General features: G+C 45.1%; 2 protein-coding genes across 5 annotated transcripts in view; one reads left to right on the top strand and one right to left on the bottom strand.

The window, feature by feature from the left end:
- The window catches only part of MCAT (malonyl-CoA-acyl carrier protein transacylase), a 35695-nt gene extending 29607 nt beyond the window's left edge, over positions 1 to 6088 (bottom strand). The window contains exons 1-2 of one of the 2 annotated variants that reach the window (XM_068122285.2): positions 5372 to 6088; positions 4468 to 4555 (exon numbers count right to left, since the gene is read on the bottom strand). In XM_068122285.2, coding sequence (XP_067978386.1) covers positions 4468 to 4555; positions 5372 to 5881 — 598 coding nt within the window. In that variant the 5' untranslated portion in view covers positions 5882 to 6088. The remainder of the gene's footprint in view (positions 1 to 4467; positions 4556 to 5371) is intronic. The other variant, XM_068122286.2, reaches the window with a different exon arrangement.
- Positions 6086 to 19615, top strand: part of LOC137431212 (oxysterols receptor LXR-beta) — a 70440-nt gene continuing 56910 nt past the window's right edge. The window contains exons 1-4 of one of the 3 annotated variants that reach the window (XM_078781684.1): positions 6086 to 6551; positions 7607 to 7665; positions 18221 to 18273; positions 18835 to 18903. In XM_078781684.1, the coding sequence (XP_078637810.1) occupies positions 18867 to 18903 (37 nt within the window). In that variant the 5' untranslated portion in view covers positions 6086 to 6551; positions 7607 to 7665; positions 18221 to 18273; positions 18835 to 18866. Of the gene's footprint in view, positions 6552 to 7606; positions 7670 to 17085; positions 17618 to 18220; positions 18274 to 18834; positions 18904 to 19615 lie in introns of those variants that run through there. The other 2 variants (XM_078781683.1, XM_078781686.1) reach the window with 2 other exon arrangements.

Here is a 19615-nt window from a genome sequence, read left to right as displayed (position 1 = left end):
CCGAACGCCCCTCATCTCGAACTACTCTAATTCCGAACCGTAAATTCGAGAAAATTTTGTCCCTAATTCCGAATGTATTTCTATAACCGAACCGCCAACATAGCGTTAGCGTCGTTCATACTTCCCGCCGCGAGTGTCGAGATTTTGAAGGCTTTGAAGAACCTATTGTGCCTGCTATTGTAGCATTGGGTCAGTCCATGGGCTTGGAGGTGAGTGAAGAGGATGTGGAGGAGTTAGTGGAGGATCACAACAAGGAACTCACCACAGAAGAACTTCAGCACCTCCACAAGATGCAGCAAGAAGAAGTGGCAGTGGAAATTTATTCAGAGGAGGAAGAGGGAGCTCGTGGTAACATTTCCAGTGCTGAAATTAAAGAACTGTGCTTCCATTGGTCTAAAACACAGGCCATTGTTGAAAGGTGGCACCCTAATAAAGCAGTGGTTAACAGGAGCATTAACTTGTTCGGTGACAATGTGATTGACCACTTCAGAAAAATTAAGAAAAGTCGCCAACACCAGGCAACTTTGGAGAGGTGGTTCTCTAAAGAAAGCAAGCCTAGTGAGCCCCAACCCTCTACAAGTGGTGTTAAGAGACAAAGAGAGCAAACACCAGAAGCACAGTCATCTGATGTTAGCTTGGAAGGTGCCTCACCTTCCAAGCAATAAAACCCTCTCCCTCCTTCCTCCTCTCCAGCTTCCACATGCACCATCAGAACTCTCCACTAAGGTAAATGCAGTTATTTTCATGTTAGTACATTTATTTCTTGTTATTATTATTATTATTATTATTTGATATTTAGGGCATTTACTCATCTTATTTTACCTTGAATCATGTGTATTTGCAGTTAACAGTGTCTTGATAATGGATTTTTGGGGTCCAGGAACGGATTAATTCACTTTCCATTATTTCTAATGAGGAAAATAGTTTCTAATTCCGAACTTTTCCCAATCCGAACTTCCGCTGGAACGAATTAAATTCGGATTTAGAGGTTCCACTGTATAACGAAGAAAGTTTGTTTGTTTATACATTCGGACCCTGCAGGAACCAGTGTAACCAAACTTTGCATGGCATCCTCTTTCATGCAGAGGAAGGAAGGTCGAGGGCTATGTTTGGATAAAAATAAAATTAAAATTAAACCAGATAATTGGCTTTCAGGCCTCAACCAGGTCTTGTGCTTATACAATGCCTGCGTTTTTTTTCCTTGCAGCGATCGAGTAATATGTTTTGTGAAGATCGTAAGTTAAGGTTGTATATCGCGATTTGTTGTCAACAACACAATATAATTATTATAGTGTTTACATGTGTGTCTGTTATTAAAAAGATTGCTTTACACAGGTTTATTATAACACTTCCATGTTCAGGCCTCGAGCGAGTATGTTGCTTATACATTGCCTGGGATTTTCCCCGGGAGTGATCGAGTAATATGTTTTGTGATTGTCATGCAGGATACAGTCACGTGAAAAAGTAAGTACACCCCATGTAAAGTTTTGACTTTTTCAACATATTTCAACATACAGCCATTTGATCTTCATTTCAACAATATTGATTGATAAAGGTGATATAATATTGTCGTGCGACTCCGGTTAACACCAGAGACCGTGGATAGGCCTAAACGGTTTTATTGGAGGCAACGACCAAACACGGATTCGGCTATAAAACACGGGAGGATGAAGGAAAATGGAAGGCTGTGGTAAAAGCACTTACCTTCAACGAACCGACGTAGCTTCGATCCTGCAGGGAAATTAATTCAACCAGGCACAGGTTTAACAGGGGATGAAAAATAATACAAAGGATTATTGCAAAGAAACGTCGGGACAGGAAACGTGACGATAATCAAATAATGTAACTAAATTGGGTCCCACACACTGACGTCAAATACAGACGGGGGGGGATGGATTAAAGGAAAATAATTGTCTCGTCGGGTAAAATGTAATGGGGATTGGCCTTATCTGTCCCTCGTCTTCAATCTCCGGCGTGGAACACAGCTCCGTTCGGCCCCGATGCACCCACGAGATCCCTCGCTCCAGCACCACAGCACCGAGCACTGCTCCAAGCACCACGAGGTCGATCTTCACACACGATCGACAAGCCAACTCTCAAGCCAACTCAACCAGGGACAGGACTCTCTCCACTCAGGATCGCACCGGGACTGCCAGGGCCAGGAATCTCCAGAGCACGAACCGCAAGAGAGCAAGAGCCGCAAGAGAAAAAAAATGTCCTTCGGCGCGCCCTTAAATAACCTTCCCGCGGTGGTGACGTCAGCCCTGGCGCGCCACCCAATCAGTGCCCTCCTCCGACTCGCCGGCTGGAAGTCCGTGCCTACCGCGCTGCCCCAACACTCGTTCCCTGTAGCGTGGTCATAGCGCGTGCTATTCGAGGTGGATAGGCCTGCCGGAGGTGTAGGTGGCGGCGGCCATCATCAGCGGTGTCCTGGCCTGGATTTCTTGCCTGTTCGTCTTTCAGTCATGTCAGGGTAGGGAATCATTTAGTGCTGCACTAGGGACCTAACTACATGTCTATGTTGCTGTGCATTGCCATAAGGGACAAAGGTTTAGCTACCAGGTGTGACACACAGGGGTGCTACTCTTTAATCCCTATGCTACTTATCACTCGAACATCCTGGTATGCTCACAGGTATACTCTTAACCGACAAAACGCCACCACATGAAACTTATAACAGGGTAGATTAACTTACCGCGACAGACGAATACCTACCTACACAGATCTACCTGGCTCGACATATTGCTACCCCACCGACATAATATAACAAATATCATGAAACATTTACATTTTGTATTCCATTGTATAATTTAAATAAACATAAATGCTAATTTCGCATGTACAGTCACGTGAAAACGTTTTAGTCTTGCCCTGATGTTCTTTCTGGACAGCAAAGGTTTCCTCCTGGCACACCTCCCGTGTAGATCAAATTTGTGCAGCCTCTTTCTAATGGTAGACTCGTGCACTTTGACATCAACAGTGGCAGGAGCTACCTGTAGGTCCCGTGATGACATTCTCGGGTTCTTAGAGACTTCTTTCAGCATCTTGCGGTCTGCTCTCGGGCTGAACTTGCTGGGGCGGCCTGGCCTGTTGGCAGTTGTTTGGAATCTTCTCCACTTGTAGATGATCTTGCGGACAGTCGAATGATTGATTTCAAATTGTTTCGAGATCTTTTTAAATCCCTTCCCAGACTCGTAGGCATCTATAACCTTCTTTCTGAAGGCCTCAGGCCTCTGAAGGCCTCTTTTGATCTAGGCATGGTGACGCCGCACACTTCAACAACAAAGAGCAAACCAAACTAAATGACTGAGGTTTAAATAAGACTGGCTCCTCCAAGATCCTCTCTAACGATGTTCTAATCATTTGCACCTGAGCTGGTGCACCTGATTCAAATTTTAGGTATTTGAAGTAGTGATAAATATTGGGGTGTACTTACTTTTTCCACATGCGAAATTTGCATTTATGTTTATTTAAATTATACAATTGACTACAAAATGTAAATGTTTCATCATATTTGTTATATTATATCACCTTTATCTATCAATATTAGCCTGGCGTTGGCTTAGCGGTTAGGGTGCCGGCTTGGGATCCTAGGATCTTGGGTTCAAATCCCGGTCGATCGCTGAATTAACACCAGGGGGGTTGACTCAGCCTGTCATACCTTCCGAGGTTGGCAAATTGAGTACCAGCTTGCTGGGATGAATGATCACGGTGTGTACCCCGATTCAGAATAGGCACACTGTATCCATGTGCATCGAAGAGGAGACCAAGGGTTGGCGTCAGGAAGGGCATCCGGCCATAAAAACATTGCCTCAAACAGGGAACCATGATTGTCATGTGGCCCGCAAGGCTAACCCCCGCTCTAGCGGGGAAAAATGGTCTTAAAACGATCATTCATATTCATTCATTCTTTATCTATCAATATTGTTGAAATGAAGATCAAATAGCTGTATGTTGAAAAAGTCAAAACTTTACATGGGGTGTACTTACTTTTTCGCATGACTGTATATTTAAATTACATATTTAATTGAATATCCCTGGAAACACCAGGTACTTCAGCTAGTACTTTATATTTGGGTGTTAAGCCCCAACGCTACATGAGAATCCACCTTTTAATTTTTTTTACAGATTTTTTTTTACAGTGATCTGAGACTCTTGGACGAGCTTGTACATACATTACATTGACGACAAACTCATTAGTCGACAACAGTGTACCTTTACATGAATTATAAAGGCATTAGTAGAGAATGGATAAATGTATGGTATATGGGATTTGAATGTGAGACGTTGCACCACATTTTTATCAATTTTATTTAATAATGGTTTCCACTTTGAATGAATTGATGAATGAATGACAAGAGAGCGAGAAGCTTAGTGGCCTCTTCCTGCACATTTCCTCATATAATGCAAACGGATTGCAATGGAAGGAGAAGGAGGATACCCTCTCCTTGATCATTACCACCTTACCATCCTCAAAGATCATGGTCCCAGCAATCACCAATGCTGTGAGCTCTCCCAGGCTGTACCCAGCAACTGCCCGGCATTCATCCACCACCTGCCAATCACAACCATGTAAACCATTTCATTACGAGAGGGTGTTGGCCTTTTCCACCATAACCCAATACATTTTTTTTTTTCTACAAGATCTCGGCGGGTGGAATAGTGAGATAGGGTAAAGATGCTACCCAGCACACCTTGGAGAAAATGCATCACCCCACCAGGATCTGCAGATAGAGGAAATGACAGATCTGCATTCAAAAGGAATCTTTAAATGAACTAAAGAGTTCATAGAACACGATACCCCGCACGGTGTTACTTATATTTTTTTTGAGGGGGGGGGGGGGGGTGGGGTAGGGGGACAGTTGGATAAATCACACAATGGAATGAACAAACGGGAAAAGCGGTCGGGGAGGAAATAGTAACCAGTAAGAGGGTTAGGTTAGGTAGAGTGATGTGAATGGGGGTGGAAAAGATCGCAGGTAAAGGTGTGCAATGACATGGTGGTGCATCTCCTGCTTCAATCCTTGGAAATGGGAATGTGGATGTGAAAATGAATGAATGAAATGAATGAATGGGAATGTGAAAAAAGTGGGAATGGTGGAACCGAACAGCCTCGAGAAGGCAGTTTCCATAATTGGGAGAAAAGAGCAATAAAAGCATGGAGGTGGACCAGCCTGGGTTGTGAATGAATATCACCAGGTGGTTACTAGTGGAGGGACACGTGTGTCCTGGAAGAGATGTGGAGGGTCGGAGGGGCTAAGAGTGCAAATGGAGCAAGAACAGAGGTCAGGCAATCATAAACAACCATGGCAGGAGGTAATGTCACAACATGATGTACGTGTAGGTGCCAAGAACACGACCATGGATGGACCTGTGGGAATCTCTTCTGCAGCACTGCAAAGGCAGCGATCGACGCAGTGAAGATGACGGGCTGGCAGATCTCGGTGTGCACAAGGTCGTCCGCGGACCCCGTCTGGCTCGACACCCAAGGGTCCCAACCGAGCACCTTCTTTGCCTCGGCGAACACCTCCATGGCTTCAGGGTGTGCGCCCAGACCCGCACACATGCCGGGACGTTGAGATCCTTGCCCCGGAAATAGCAAGATGGTGCCAGGTTCGGTTTGGTGGGATTCGCGGGATTTTGAACGAGGAACAGGTTCCCCGGAGTATGCATCGTCGAGCAGCTTGGATATCGATGAAGAGGGAGGAAAAGGCGGGAACCGTGCAGAGGATGAATTACGTATCGACGACGAACGGTGAGCAGGACCAGGTGAGCAGGATGAGAAGGTTGAGTTGTTAAAGAAACGAGGATGGAGGGAGGATGATGATATTGATAACAAGTGGTGGCAAAAGCGCGCTGGGTGTATCGTGACCGACACCATGGTACACGACTTGTGGTGGCGAGGCCTTTCGCGCACACCTACTTCCTGTAACTTAACAACGTGACAACCATTCAGGACTATACTCTAAACATCGATATGAAAATCTGGAAGGGAAAAAAAAACTTTTAAAAGGGACATTTGGCGTTTCGGGCACGTGCAACGCGCTGAACGAACTTCCTTGTTTACGCGTCACGCACGAATGACGTCAGACGGCGAGCCGGAAGAGCCAAACTCGTCGCTAGAACGCAATTTATTAATGTAGCTGCCTCGTCCACTTTGGACAACTGGAATCTAAAATTTGTCTCGTATTTCTGCAATTGTTTCACCATCTTCTTCACGTCTTTATCCTTTCCTCTGCTTCTTTTTCAACTTTAGCCGCTCGCAGACTCTGTGCTTAGACCTTTGTTTGTGCGGATAAACCGTCCCTGACTCCCTGCTCATGCGTCAGCTGTTGCCTGAGAGTTTACGTGTCTGTCTATCCGTCTGCATGGAAATACTGACGGAGAATGAACGACGTTGTTCATGTCGGTAACCTGGTGAAGCGATAGATCGGCGTGTTACGGTGTGTTACGATGTTCACTTCCGTCCTTTGATGCGCCTTGAGTGAAAGGTTCAAGCGAAAGTTTGAGTCTCCATTAAATATCATTATCATCGTTTACACATCATAAAGGTAAGTTTATGGTTCAAAGGTCAAGCCATGAGTTCAAATTCTGAATGGACAAATTTCTGCAATATCATTCTTTCATAATGATAATGATGCTGATTGTTATCGTTTAATTGGTGGGGAGAGGAGACATTGGTGGGGTGAGGAGACATTGGTGGGGTGAGGAGACATTGGTGGGGTGAGGAGACATTGGTGGGGTGAGGAGACATTCACATTGGTGGGGTGAGGAGACATTGGTGGGGTGAGGAGATATTGGTGGGGTGAGGAGACATTGTGAGGTGAGGAGACATTGGTGGGGTGAGGAGACATTGGTGGGGTGAGGAGACATTCACATTGGTGGGGTGAGGAGACATTCACATTGGTGGGGTGAGGAGACATTCACATTGGTGGGGTGAGGAGACATTGGTGGGGTGAGGAGACATTGGTGGGGTGAGGGGGGACATTGTTGGGGTGAACGGGACATTGGTGAGGGCAAGGGGGGACATTGGTGAGGGCAAGGGGGGACATTGGTGGGGGCAAGGGGGGACATTGGTGGGGTGAAGGGGGACATTGGTGGGGTGAAGGGGGACATTGGTGGGGTGAAGGGGGACATTGGTGGGGTGAAGGGGACATTGGCGGGGCGAACGGGACATTGGCGGGGCGAACGGGACATTGGTGGGGCGAACGGGACATTGGCGGGGCGAACGGGACATTGGCGGGGCGAACGGGACATTGGCGGGGCGAACGGGACATTGGCGGGGCGAACGGGACATTGGCGGGGCGAACGGGACATTGGCGGGGCGAACGGGACATTGGCGGGGCGAACGGGACATTGGCGGGGCGAACGGGACATTGGCGGGGCGAACGGGACATTGGTGGGGTAAGGGGGACATTGGTGGGGAGAAGGGGGCCATTGGTGGTGAGAGGCAAAAGGACTTTCTAGTTCCTCTGTTGTTGAAACTTTAAAATAGTGTTATTCTGTAACTATAAACAAAGATTATGATAAATAATTATGCATCTTGATGGGAAATCTTGGGTGATGTTGATATGTTTAATTTCTGTTGCTTATTCTTTTCGTTCAGGACAAACGATTCACCCTCACTGGAAATTTGTGGTTGTCCTGTTCTAAAGACCCCACCTGGCAAGTAAGTGCGTCGGTAGGAATTGAAGGGTCTTTATGTTTTTCTTCTTACAGTGGCTGATATTAAATCCACTAGGTGATGTTCTGTGTCTGCTGCTGTAATTTTGCTGATATACTACGACCATTATTACCCCGTGCACACGAAGCGAAAGTGTGGTTAAGCGATTGTTTCATGTCATTCATTCATCTGTCTGTTTTATCAGTTTATGATCGAGGAAGAGCTTATTTAAATCAAATGTTATATTTTGAACATGAATCGCAAGACAAGTCTGCCATTTTGCCGTATTTCGGCTTTGAATTCATCTCGACAGCACATGCGCAGAAAGGAGTGAGATAATATATTTACTCTGCCTGCCTGGCAGGCAAACAAAATGGAATATCATTCCAAACAGAAAACTTACCATTTTTAAGGACACAAACACACACAAACGTTGTATAAAGTACACAAACAATAGGCACGAATAACAACGTGTTAGATAGGGTGGTGTAATAAAACTGGGTGAAATGGCAGTAAAACACGGAATTACTTAATTTTTATGCCTTTAAAACTTTATTTAAATTGAATTATATACGTACTTCAACACTCACTGTACAGGGTGCTCCAAAAAGACCCGTACAACTTTTTTTGTTAATATATTTTGAACCACAAATGATACCACGAAACCCTTTGTTTATATGATACAGAAACTCATTAGGTTTTGTGCACATAATCAAAACACTTCAATGTGAGCTCAGTTTGTTACGCACAGGACATCAAGGCGGTACAGGAGTTCTTGCCTGGTTCAGCCAGCATGTTTGCGTCCACCAATGTACATGCAGGTGTGATCGGAGAACGAAGATCCTGCAGGTTTGCCACCTTGGTATTGTGCACATCTTTCACACCCACAGAAAACCCCCCACAGAAAAAAATCTAGGGGGGTTATGTCTGGTGATCATGTGGGCCAGGCAGTTGGTCTGTCTCAGCCAATCCAGCGAACTGGAAATTTTTCACTTAGGATGCCTCGAACAACAAATGCCCAATGAGGGGGAGCTGCCTCCTCCTGTTGAAAAATGATATTGGGTTGCAGGTCTTCAATCTGTGGGAAGGCGAATCCTTCCAACATGTTCATACCAATTGTTGAGGTCACTGTATCCTCCTCAAAGAAAAACGGACCCACCAAGCGGTCATGGAGAAGGCCACACCACACATTGATCTTTGGACTGTCACGTATCTGTTCATTGACCACGTGGGGGGTTTTCAGAGCTCTATATCCTCACATTTGTCGGTTGACCTAACATGATACATGAAAGCAAACGTTGTCGTCGTCTATAAGACTGAGCATTTCCAAAGCAAACACCTTGCGTTTGGATCCACCATTTGGTTTGAAAACCAAATGTTCCTGCAAAGTCTGCACCTTATTGACACAAAGCTTCAGTCCTTCATGCAAAATCCTGTGTACAGATGGTTGGTAGTCCCAGTTCTCTGGACAGATGGTTGCATCGGATTGATTTTCTATGACTTTGTTGAAATGATTCACTCGTTCAACATCTGTTGCACTTGTGCTTGATCGACCAGTACTTTTCTCTTTCTGACAACTTTCCAGTCTCCTTAAACCCCTTGTACTTGTACCACTCTCTGATACTCGTCTGCGATGGTGGATCTGATCAAAATGCGATCTGAACAAAGTTGGCTGATTGGTAGACTGGCTACCATTTTAGTTGTAAATAAAACCCCGATATTGAAAACATCCTCAACCATGTCTCGGACATGCATTTACCGATCTTGTTCAAACTTGGTACACAGATAATGCTTTACATTTGCACATCATTTTGTTTCGAGATCAGATCCAAGATGGCTGATGTCCGACTGGTAGCCATTTTGTTACTTAAACGTGTCACCAACCTTTTCTCAGACATGCATAGACTGATTTTGTTCAAACATGGCACAAAGACAATACATGAGTATATACATATGCAGAACCACCTTTAGAGGCCATTTTTCCCTGCAAGGTTGGGGTTGGCCTTTTTTTGACACCATGGTCCCCTTTTTGAAGCAATGATTTATGGCCGGATGCCCTTCCTGCCGCCAACCCTGTTGGTAGCCTCTTGCGACACACAGGGAATTACCAGTGAACTGGTACTCAATTTGTTAACCTCGGAAGGATGACAGGCTGAGTCAACCCCCCCTGGCATTAATTCAGTGATCAACCGGGATTCAAACCCATGATCCGAGGATCCCAAGCTGACACCCTAACCGCTAAGCCAATACCAGGCTTCTAGTATATACATATGCAGAAGATTTTGTTTTGTTATCTGACCAAAGATGGCTGACTGGCGGCTTTTAACTCTGTACAGCAAAATTACTAAAACTATGGGGGCTTTGACATTTTATGTCTTTTTCTCCTTGTTAATTATAAAATGTTTTAGCATAGTTGTCTTTTTTTCCCCATTTTTCATTTCTTTGCTCCAAAAATCAGCAAGTTTGGGTAGAGGATAAAAACTTCTGTTCAGTGCTACAGAACTGTGGGATTGAACCTTGTATATTCCGCCGCTTGTCTACCCAGACACTCCAAGGCCAGAACAAAGTTTAAAAAAAAATTACTTTGACAGAAGACAAGCTGAGGCCTAAATTGCTCTCGTTCCCCTTTTTTGTGTTATCTATGTGTTTATGGTGTGTATTTAAATTTAAAGCTTTAATGCTTTGTAAAATTTCCCTGTACATATTTATTTATTTCTATCTCTCGATATATTCCGGTGCATTTAATCCGGTGTGTACCCTGGTTTAGAATAGGTATCCCCGCGTGTCGTAAGAGGTGACTAAAAGGGTTGGCGTCAGGAAGGGCATCCTGACATATGGGCAGGGTACAGCCCGAAGTACTCCGTGGGGCACCCCACTCCCTCTCGTCAAAACTCAAGGTGGGGAACCCGATCGAAGCAAAGGTGGAAATCGCTCCATTTATGATGACGAAACGTCTGATGCCCGACGTGGAGATTCTGAGGTTTGGGACATGGAATGTAGGGACAATGACAGGGAGAGCAGGACAAGTGGTGGAAGTATTGGTCAGAAGAAGAGTGGACATATGTGGTGTGTAGGAGACGAGATGGAAGGGAAGTGGTGTGAGAATGGTGAAGGGTAGGAAGGGACAGAAATACAAGTTTGTGTGGCAAGGGTGCCCGGAAGGCGTGAATGGTGTTGGTGTCCTGTTTTCTGAGGAGTTTGTAGACAGTGTGGTGAGTGTGATGAGAGTGAGTGAAAGGTTGATGATGGTAAAAATGATGATTGGAAAGCTCTTGGTGAACGTCATCTCGGGATATGCTCTGCAGATTGGTTGGAGCGATGAAGAGAAGGACAAATTCTGGTGTGCAATAGAGAAGCTGATGGAAAACGTGAAAGATGAGGAAGTTGTTGTGGTAGGAGGAGACCTAAATGGACATGTGGGAAGGAGTATGGACGGTTTTGAGGGAGTTCATGGGGGTTACGGATATGGTGTGAGAAATGGAGAAGTTGAAAGGATTTTTGAGTTTGCTGATGGAGCTGATTTGTTGATTTGTAATACTCCGTTCCAGAAAGACGATAATAAGCTTGTTACATACACGTCAGGTGGGTCGACGACAACCGTTGACTACCTGCTGGTGCGTAGGCGAGATAGGAGGCACCTCCGAGACACAAAGGTGATCCTGGGGGAGGAGGCCGTTTCACAGCACCACTTGGTTGTCTGCGACATAAGGGTGAAAGGTGCGAGGAGAGCTCGGCGGGTGAAGTACGAACCGAGAATGAAGGTGTGGAGGTTGAAAGAGGTGACAGTGAGGGAGGCATTAAAAGAGAGGCTGAGTGTGGTAGAGGATGATGTGGTTGAGCTTGTAAGTGGTAGGATGTCAATGAAAGATAGTCTGTTGGGAGCTGTTGGTGAGGTATGTGGATGGACAAAAGGACCACCGAGGCACTCGGAAACATGGTGGTGGGATGATGAAGTTGGAAAGAGGATTGACGAGAAGAGGAAGAAGTTCAAGGAGTGGCAGAAGGCGAAGGGTACGGGAGCAGAAAAGGCAGAGCATGAAAGTTATAAGGCAGCCAAGAAGGCTGCAAAGAAAGAGGTAGCAAAGGCACAGGAGGCATGAAGGAAAATGTTAGGAGAACGCTTGGATTCGGAAGAGGGTCAGAGAGCGGTATTCAGGATTGCAAAGCAGATAGCGAAAGAGAGGTGTGATGTGATGGGGGTGAGTTACTTGAAGGATGAAGTGGGACAAATCGTTGTGGACACAGATGGAATTAAAGGAAGATGGAAGAGATATATGGAAATGCTGTTGAATGCAGAGAATGAATGGGATGGCAGCATAGAGAGTAACCCAGTTTTAGGACCGGCAGAGAAGATAACTGAGAAGGAAGTTGAGGAAGCGATAAAAGCAATAACCACCTTTAGAGGCCATTTTTCCCCGCAAGCGGGGGTTGGCCTTTTTCGGGGACCGTGGTTGTTGTTTTTTTGTTTTTTTGTTTTTTTTTTGGTCCCCTTTTTGAAGCAATGTTTTACAGCCGGATGCCCTTCCTGCCGCCAACCCTTTTTGTCGCCTTTTTACGACAAACAGGGAATTACCAGTGAACTGGTACTCAATTAGCCGACCTCGGAAGGATGACAGGCTGAGTCAACCCCCCTGGCGTTAATTCAGCGATTGACCGGGATTCGAACCCAGGATCCTAGGATCCTAAGCTGGCACCCTAGCCGCTAGTCCAACACCAGGGCATTGCGATAAAAGCAATGAAGAGTAGAAAAGCGGGAGTGCCAACAGGAGTTGTGGGAGATATGTTGAAGGCAGCAGGAAGTTGGGGTGTGAAGAGAATGACAGAGATCTGTAATCTGGTGGTGAAAGAAGGCCGCATTCCAGTGGATTGGGAACTGAGTACCCTCGTCCCTCCATACAAGGGGAAAGGTGACCCTCTGGACTGTGGCTCGTATTGAGCGATAAAGTTATTGGAGCATGGAATGAAGGTATTGGAAAGGGTGTTGGAGAGGAGGATAAGGAAGAAGGTGAAGATCGACGAAATGCAGTTTGGATATTTGCCAGGAAGAGGAATGACAGACGCACTTTTTATTGTAAGGCAGTTGCAGGAGAAGTACATGGAGAAGAGGAAGATGTTGTTTCTTGGGTTTGTTGATCTGGAGAAAGCATTCGATAGGGTTCCACGCGAAGTAGTGACATGAGCATTGAGGAAGTTAGGAGTGGAGGAGTGGTTGATCATAGTGGTGATGGCAATGTACGAAAGAGCACGCACAGCTGTAAGGATGAAGGACGGGAACAGTGGTGAGTTTGAGGTGAAGGTGGGAGTGCATCAGGGGTCGGTACTAAGTCCACTACTATTTGTAGCTGTGATGGAGGTGCTGGCTTGGAACGTAAAGGAGGGTTTGCCGTGGGAGTTGTTGTATGCAGATGATCTGGTGTTGATTGCAGAAAGTTTGGATGGACAGAAGGAGAAGATGAACAAGTGGAAGGAATGAATGGAGACAAAAGGTCTGAAGGTGAATATCGGAAAGACGAAGTTGATGGCAAGTGGTAAAGCATGTGGTGAGGTGGAAAGAACTGGAAAGTGGTCGTGTGCTGTGTGCAGGAAGGGTGTCAGAGTGAACTCCATTCAATGTACAATGTGCGCTGAGTGGGTTCGTCAAAAATGTAGTGGTTTGAGAGGGTCATTAAGCAGTGTGGCAGCTACATTCAAATGTAAGGTGTGCACAGAGGGAGCTGCTGCAGATGGAGGAAATGTTGAGTTGGGTCTTGGAGACAGCATGAAGCTGGAAGGTGTGAAAACATTTTGCTACCTCGGAGACATGCTGAATGGAGAAGGTGGATCAGACTCCGCAACGGTTGTTCGAGTGAGATGTGCATGGAAGAAGTTTCATGAACTGAGTGGCGTGCTGATGAGGAGGGGAGTGGCATTGAAGCTGAAGGGAAAGGTGTGTGCTGCATGTGTGAGAAGTATTATGATTTATGCGAGCGAGACATGGGCAATGAACGTAGAGCAGCAACGAAGGCTGGAAAGGGTGGAAATGTGAATGGTTCGGTGGATGTGGAGTATCGTTGAGAGAGAGGAAGACAAATGATGAATTGCGAAAGATGATGGGAATAGAGCCTGTGATGGATGCTGTGAAGAGAAATACGTTGAGATGGTTTGGTCATGTGTTGAGGAAAGATGAAAGTGACTGGTTGAGAAGAGTGATGGAAATTAATGTGGAAGGAAGTAGAGGATGCGGAAGACCGAGAAAAACTTGGCTAAAGATGGTGGAAGAAGAAATGTGGGCAAGGGGGTTAACAAGGGGAGATGCAGAAAATGGGGCAAAATGGAGAAGATTGTCATGGGGATCGCAAGGCTAACCCCTGCTCTTGCAGGGAAAATGGCCTTAAAATGCCTGTTGTGTGTTGTTGTTGTATCTCTCAATATACAAACTATTTACAGGCTGCTATTCTTTCTTCTTCTTATTCGTCTTCTCCTCCTCTTCTCGCAAGGTTCTGCCCTGCCTCAACCCTGATACTGCTCCAATTCCCCTCCCCCTCTACTTACCCCCCCCCCCCCCCCGTTAACTCTCGCCACTCTCCATCCACCCCCACCATATTGATATCCCTCCTCACACAATCTTCCCTATCTCAACCACAGTCTACCTCTTTCTATCCTACCTTTCTCCCTCAAAATATCCACTCTCTTTGCCATTCTCTCTTGCTCCAGCCTCAGCAAGTGTCCAGCATACTTCAACTGGATTTTTTTTATCAATCTCCCCATCGAGCTCATCTTCACACCAATCTCCTCCCTCAGTTCATGCATCCTCTTTCTATCCACCCTCTTCATTCTTGCAATCCTCCTGACGTAGTTTGTCTCACAGACCTGCAACCTCTGTTGTTGTCTCTCTGTCAGTGCCACCGTTTCCAGACTGTAGAGGTAGGCCGGCATCACACAAGACACCAAAACTTTCTCTTTCAATTTCCTTTCTGCACACAATATCCTCCCCATACTACCCCTCATGTTCACCTTCCTGCTTACTATCTCCATCACCCTGATAAACATGAGTGAGCTGAGAGTGCTTCCCTGCCTCAAACCGATGTTCACACTGAACTCCTCCAACATCCCATGACCAACCAAAACTCTTCCCTTTTCTCCCTTGTACATCCCTTCCACCAACCTAACTTCTGCTTCCAGCACTCTCATCCATCTCAATGTTGCCATCACCATCTCTCTCAGGACAGTGTCTTAGGCCTCCTCCAGGTCCACAAATCCCAATGCCATTTCACCTTGCACCCACAACCTCTTCCCCACCAGCTGTTTCAGCATGAACATCCCACCTGTCATTTCCCTACCCCTTCTAAATCCCTGCTGCTCTTCTCCGATCTCATTCTCCACACTTTTCCTTATCCTCCCATGCAGAACCCTCCCCAGCACCTTTATGACATAACTAGGGAGTGTCATGCCACTGTACTTCCCCGAATCTTGAACATCACCTTCCCCTTCCAATTCCATATCGGCACAATTAACCCTGTCCTCCATTCCTCTGGAATTGAACCCTCTCTCATACATACATTCAACAACGTCTTCGTCCGACTGACTCCGGCTTCTCCCGCTGCAATTATCATCTCTGTGCACACCTCATCAATGCCTGGTGGTTTTCCATTCTTTCTTCTCCTCTTGTTCGTTCATCCGCTTGTTGCATCCCTGTGTTTTCCCATTGCCTTCTACCTTTTCTCTCCTTGGTCTTACATGAGCCTAAACTTTGGATACCAAAAATGTTGGCCTTGCTACTGTGTAAGCTTGCTTTATTTGGATTTAAAATAGGTTTTTTTATTGTCCATGTACATAAATTTCAAGTAAACTTTTGTTTAATGGGTGCTTGTGGCTTCCTTCATTCCTGCATGAATCGTTCAAGCAACCACCTCTACAGGATTAGTTGTTTGATTCCATTCCACTTGAAGATCGAAATATCAGCTCGTTTATTCTTGCAGAAAGGTTATGGCGAACCATGACATTATTAAGACCATAGTGACGATGTGTAATGTATCCTTTCTGCAACTTCATCCTTCTATTAATTTGCATTTGGTCACTGACATTGACACCAATATAATTTTTTTATGATGGACCCTCGGCATCAAAAATCTACATGTATCGAGCAAACAGTTTCAAATGGAGCACCTCACCACTATTAGAGCATTTTAATTGCATCAGATGTGGCAATAAATGCGAATTGCTGCTCCAGGCTCTCCGGCTCGATGACATTTGCATTTGTTCGAGAAGAAGGCAGTTGCATTTTTGCCATCTCCATCCATTCCCCACCTAGAATTCCGTGCGGGCACGGGTAACCTGGTGGTGAAGCACAATTTGCAGTTTGCTGATGGTTATATTTACTACAGTCTTGTCCGTTATTCCAGCATATTTCATTTTGAAACTGAAAGGGCACCCAGTAGAGCACATATCTCTGCCAGGCTGAACAGGTTTTTTTTTTGGTTTTTTTGTATACTGAATCGAGGCTCGTGAAAGTTATGTTTTGTATCCCACTGATAGGCCAAATCTGGATTCGGACCTGAACCAAAATCGAATCGGCTTGTTCTTGTCACCGAACCAACTCATCCACCAAGTTTTGTCATAACTCGTCCACAACTTTTTAAATATCATGTTATATATCGCTTTTCGCCCGATCTCTCAATGGTGAAGAATCACTTGCAATATTAAATAATTCTCGTATCTGAATCCATATTCAGATCTTCACCAAAATCGAATCGATTAGTCCTTGTCACATACACACAACATCTCCACCAAGTTTCATCCAAATCCGTCCATAAATTTTTCAGATATCCTGCTATATATCGTTTTTGGCCCGATCTCCCAATGGTGAAGAATCACTTTTAAAATTCCAGTAGCCAAATCTGGATCCAGATATTCACCAAAATCTAATCATTTCGTCCTTGTCACATACTCAACCTCTCGGCAAAATGTCGTCCAAATCCGTTCACAACGTTTTGAGACATCATGTTCACAAACAAACAAACAGACAAACAGACAGGGGTGAAAACATAACCTCCATCCACCTTTGGTGGCGGAGGTAATGAGTATACTGCACCTGTCCTTTATTAAGTTTACGGGTAAGGTTCACAGTCACCTTAGCGATTAATTCAGCTGTTTACTTTAACCTGATGTCTCAAGGTAAAGACAATTTTATCACCTGTATGGACTTATAACCCTCCCTTGCACGCAATGCTGTATTTGCTGGTAGCCGGGTGCAGGACCTGTTGGGATCTTTATTAGTTCATCGTACTTGTTTGAACCATCAACTTCTTCAATAAAAAAAAACTTTCCATACATGTACTCAGCACTTTAATGCAGACTTGTTAGGCCACTTATATTAAGAAAGCAAGAGTCGAAAGGTTGTGCTCAAACTACTATATGTTGATTAACATCCAGCCAGTAAACCTGTAGTCGTTGTGGTGCAAATTTCTGAGTGTGTATACCTTAATCGATACCCAATGTGTCTTGTATTATAGGGAGGGGAAAGGCAGGAGGGGTGTGGAGAGGGTGATCATGGCAGGCTGTGGACTTTAGAATTGCAGTATGAAGTTGAGTTCGGAGAGAGAGAGAGAGAGAGAGAGAGAGAGAGAGAGAGAGAGAGAGAGAGAGAGAGACAGAGACAGAGACAGAGACAGAGAGACAGAGACAGAGACAGAGACAGAGACAGAGACAGAGACAGAGACAGAGACACAGAGACAGAGACAGAGACTGATGGACTGACAAGGTTATTAAGGTTAATGGATAGGGAAGCAAGAATGGTTTCAGTGAAGTGTTTGTAGTAAGATTGTTCAAGTCTTTGGAGACAATAACTGATGAACTATAGTGCTGGATGGGATTGACCTGCACTCGTCCTCTCGGCTGCCACGTCGACCAGCCATCCTCTTCCTTGTCCTTTGAAGGGTCCAAGCTTCGTTTCATCGAGGTTTGTTTCAAACGATGGTGAGTAGGTACACCTAAATAGACAACCGTCACTCATGATGTCTCAGCAAGTATTTAATATAGATGGGTTTTATCGTGTACTGTGGAATATACATATGCATAGTCTTGAGGAGCATGTACAGTCATTGCTGCACATGTAGTTGTGGTTGCGGTAACACGTGTTCCTGATGCCCTTCCTGATGGTACACCGGCATGAACTGACGGACGGCCCTTTCAGCATAACCTTTATCAGTGTCACACAACCTTGTTTGAACAATTTCCTTTATGGCACCATGGTCTTCAAATGTTATCCACAGAATGAAGTTTTAAAGGGATCAATTGATTTAATCCCTTGTAACATCGTGGGAGAAGAACGCCTTATTTTTTCCTGCACCCACCGGAGAGTGGATGTCTAGGATGCAATATGTGAGGGCTTTGACGCAAAATAACAGTACAAGGACTGATAAGTAAGTTCATGACCCGGCATAGATGTATGTAGATAGAATATCGGTGTTTTGCAGTTAAATGTTTAACATTGTTGTTAAAAGACAGTGTACAATAATAATTTTTTTTTTTTTTTTTTTTTTTTTAAACATCAGTCATTAACTTTTCTTTTAATTTCAGGCCACAGACTTGCTGTTACTCATACGTGGGATTCAAAGTAAATCATGAGCTCGGTACGTGATTTCATCCATGTGCATCCTCAGCTCATCGGTTTATTTATTTGCATTTTCCATCTTTTCCATCAATTTATTTGCAATGTGCGAAGAGCCGGATACCCGAGAGGTAAACGCCCTTGGCTCTGAGTTCTCGAGCCAGGGTGAAAATCTCGAGCCGGCTATAAGCTGTCACCCTGGTGTTTCGCGGCAGGGCGAGGAAATCGATGTGTGTGTCGTCCATCGGAAGGACGTTATGTACGCTGGATGATTAATCTGCCAGCACTGGTTGGTGGACATTAAGGATTCTATGGTTTCTTTCACAAAGAAGAGTCGAGTTACCGTCGACACCCTGATCAAATTGCAAATTCCTGCAGGCAATGCAGGTAGTAACTACTGTAGTAAGTGGTCTGGTCTTCTTGGATACTCCTTGAGGTCTTGGATACACCATGTTACACTGCTTGATATCCATAATTGAATTCACTAGGTAGTAAGGAATGTTTCATATGAACAGCAATCTTCAGCTATGAAGACCAACCAATTCCAATACATGCAGATTATATGATGATTGTATGTGGACAGGTGGTGAAAAGATGCGGCGAGTGTGAGTTGTAATGGAAAGCCAAGCGAAGCATCCAGCCTCTACTTTTGGTAAGGGAAGGAAGGTTGGGTGAGAGTTTGTGTCCTTACCTTAGAATTGTACTTATTGCTATCCTTATCAGGTAGTTAACCATTCGATAAAGATGTTGCTTTAACAATATTGTACTATCTTTAATGCCCACAACCTAATAGCAAATGAGAAGACTGGGCTTCTTGCATCCCCATCCTAAAATCTGTTTTCTCTTTGCTGAATTTTTAGTTGCAAAGTGCTGTACAGAAGACATTTTTGTTACATGCCAGGAATCCAACTCAGACAGTACAGCTCCATGGCAGGTACACTCCCAGATTAGTCATAAAGTCACGTCAGAGGGTCCGTTAACACAGACCACTCTGAGCCGGAAGTTCTAAGACCATCCGTGGATCCTGAAACGGTGTTTATTGATACTGCATTCAATATTACCACTATTCCCCAAAGAGTACTCAAAATAAGCCATATCTGGCAGTGGAATGTGTGGGAGGCAAAAAGGTGGATTCACAAAAAGGGGCAAAAAGGTGGTAATACCAGATTCGCACAACAAAGGGGCAGGCAAGGGCTTGAGCAGGCATGCAGCTGGTAGTGTGCAGGCCGACGTGGTTGTTGAAGTATGGCTCTGGGCAGAAAAGGAGAGGATGAATGGCGATGAGCAGGCCAGGAAAGGAGAAGATGGTGGCCAAGTGGAGGGAAGGATGTCCCTCCTTCTCAGCTCCAACTCCAACTGCTGCA

Source organism: Myxine glutinosa, chromosome 7, assembly GCF_964187855.1.
Source record: "Myxine glutinosa chromosome 7, kmMyxGlut1.1, whole genome shotgun sequence".
NCBI lineage: Eukaryota > Metazoa > Chordata > Myxini > Myxiniformes > Myxinidae > Myxine > Myxine glutinosa.
Note: the sequence above shows the minus strand (reverse complement) of the source record. Positions and strands in the feature narration are given on the sequence as shown.